The sequence below is a fragment of the Halyomorpha halys genome, unplaced genomic scaffold (genome assembly GCF_000696795.3).
Source record: "Halyomorpha halys isolate HHAL.00 unplaced genomic scaffold, Hhal_1.1 Scaffold251.1, whole genome shotgun sequence".
NCBI classification, from domain to species: domain Eukaryota; kingdom Metazoa; phylum Arthropoda; class Insecta; order Hemiptera; family Pentatomidae; genus Halyomorpha; species Halyomorpha halys.
The window spans coordinates 8,146-10,029 of NW_027106674.1; the positions used below are offsets into that span (position 1 = coordinate 8,146).

Sequence of the window (1,884 nt, forward strand, 5' to 3'; positions counted from 1 at the left end):
CTAGGGGTTCTGGATGTATTTTCCTGGCTTCAGCCTAGCTAGGGGTTCTGGATGTATTTTCCTGGCTTCAGCCTAGCTAGACAGTGAAAACCTGCTTTTCTTCAACTGCTTGTGCCACTACAATGTCTCTTGTCTTCTTTCAACTGATCCTTCTAGTTCAACTAGTCCTCCTCTTCTGAACTCAATCACCCAAATTCTATTAATAGAATGCCTCAATTCTCCTGCTATGGAAATATCTTGATCTTATTACCTCTTTCTCTTCAAAAAGATATTTTTCCAGAAATTTTCACTTCACTACCCTTTTGAATCTCCTTCCAACCTTCTGATTAGATATTCCTTTTTAGAGGAGGAGACCTGGAACTTTTTTCTGGGAAAATCATATCAGTGTTTCTGCTCAATTTTTGTTGAGTTGGTTTGAACTTTGTGTCAGATAACCAAGTTACTAATAGTGTTATACACTTTCAACACCTGTAGAACAAATAGGGTATTTACCACTTTACCTGGCTAATCGAATTGTTGGCAGGAGCTATACCACTATCCATAATTTCCTATATCGTGAAATTGTCCATACTTTTGAGTTGGCAATAATCCTAATTATTAATTATTAGCATTCAGAATATAAATAATGGAACCAAATTGTTTACCATCCCAATATTCTCAACATATAGCAGACCATTAACTAAAAGAGATCAATTAGTCAGTAAGAATGTGTACATTTTTATCAATACAACACAATTTAAAATTAATTATTCTATCAAAAATCTTAAAGTATTATTTTGATGCTGAGTCATGGGTAGGTATTTGTAAGTCTTTCTAATGATTTTGAAAAAAAAATCAATATTGGCAACTTTTAAAATTAGTCTAGACTTCAGATGAGATAAATAATAATTGATTTTTATGTTTATTCTGTAGTCTAATTTGTTTATTTTTTAAATTTGCCAAACTATCTTATTACAGCATAACTTTTTTTTTTTTTAATCTTCATTCATACCTATCATAAATAATGGTAACCATCAGCATATTAGATGATATTTAATAGGAAATTTATAGCATTTCAGACATTGGGATGGACAGTTGAGCAGCACCTCTTCCCTTCTCACTTACAGTATGGTAATCAAATTTTTATTTACTATAACCATTACAAAAAATGCTCTAAAAACAAATCAACATTTTAATTTTATTTTTACAATACCATACTTGATTAATAAAATGAAAATGTGGAACATATTAGAAATAATGAATAATAAAAAGATTGTGAGCAATTTTAAAGGAATTAAAAACAGATTTTAAAATATAATAAATTGTAATACATAAGTGAAAACTAGCCATTGAACAATTTTGATGAGAATAAAAATGAGATAAAAAAAACAAAAACATAAAACATTAAAATCTAACCTCTCAATCCATAAGGCTCAAAGACCCTCCTCTCTGTCAATATAGACATTTCAATCCGGTCTCTAAATAAGATTCGCCTTATGACGCCATCACCTCCTTTATGAATTCCCTGGCCTCCAGAACCCTCACGCAGGCTGAAAGTCTCTAAGATAACTGGGTATCTGTTTTCAAAGATTTCCGGGTCTGTGATTCTTGTATTAGTCATATGGGTGTGTACACCACTCCTTCCATCCCAGGTGGGACCCTAAAACCATAAAATAACAATAGCAGAAAAATCAACAATCTATAATGGATATTTAAAATTAAAGACTTTTTTATACCAGGGCATTCAAAAAGTACTGTCGTTTTTCGTTTGTTCGTTGTTTATTTTGATTCTAGAGTGTTTGCTAATTAATTCCGTTCAATACAACTTTTATCCATGTAAACACAAATGTTTATACTTTATGAATAGGAGGCTAAGGAGGATTAATTTAATGCAGTCACCATCCA

General features: G+C 31.4%; 1 protein-coding gene across 1 annotated transcript in view; it reads right to left on the reverse strand.

Moving 5' to 3' along the window:
- Nucleotides 1–1,884, reverse strand: part of LOC106680229 (5-oxoprolinase) — a 41,783-nt gene that overhangs the window by 4,379 nt on the left and 35,520 nt on the right. Inside the window, exon 19 of the mRNA XM_067045023.1 lies at nucleotides 1,396–1,639. Coding sequence (XP_066901124.1) covers nucleotides 1,396–1,639 — 244 coding nt within the window. The remainder of the gene's footprint in view (nucleotides 1–1,395; nucleotides 1,640–1,884) is intronic.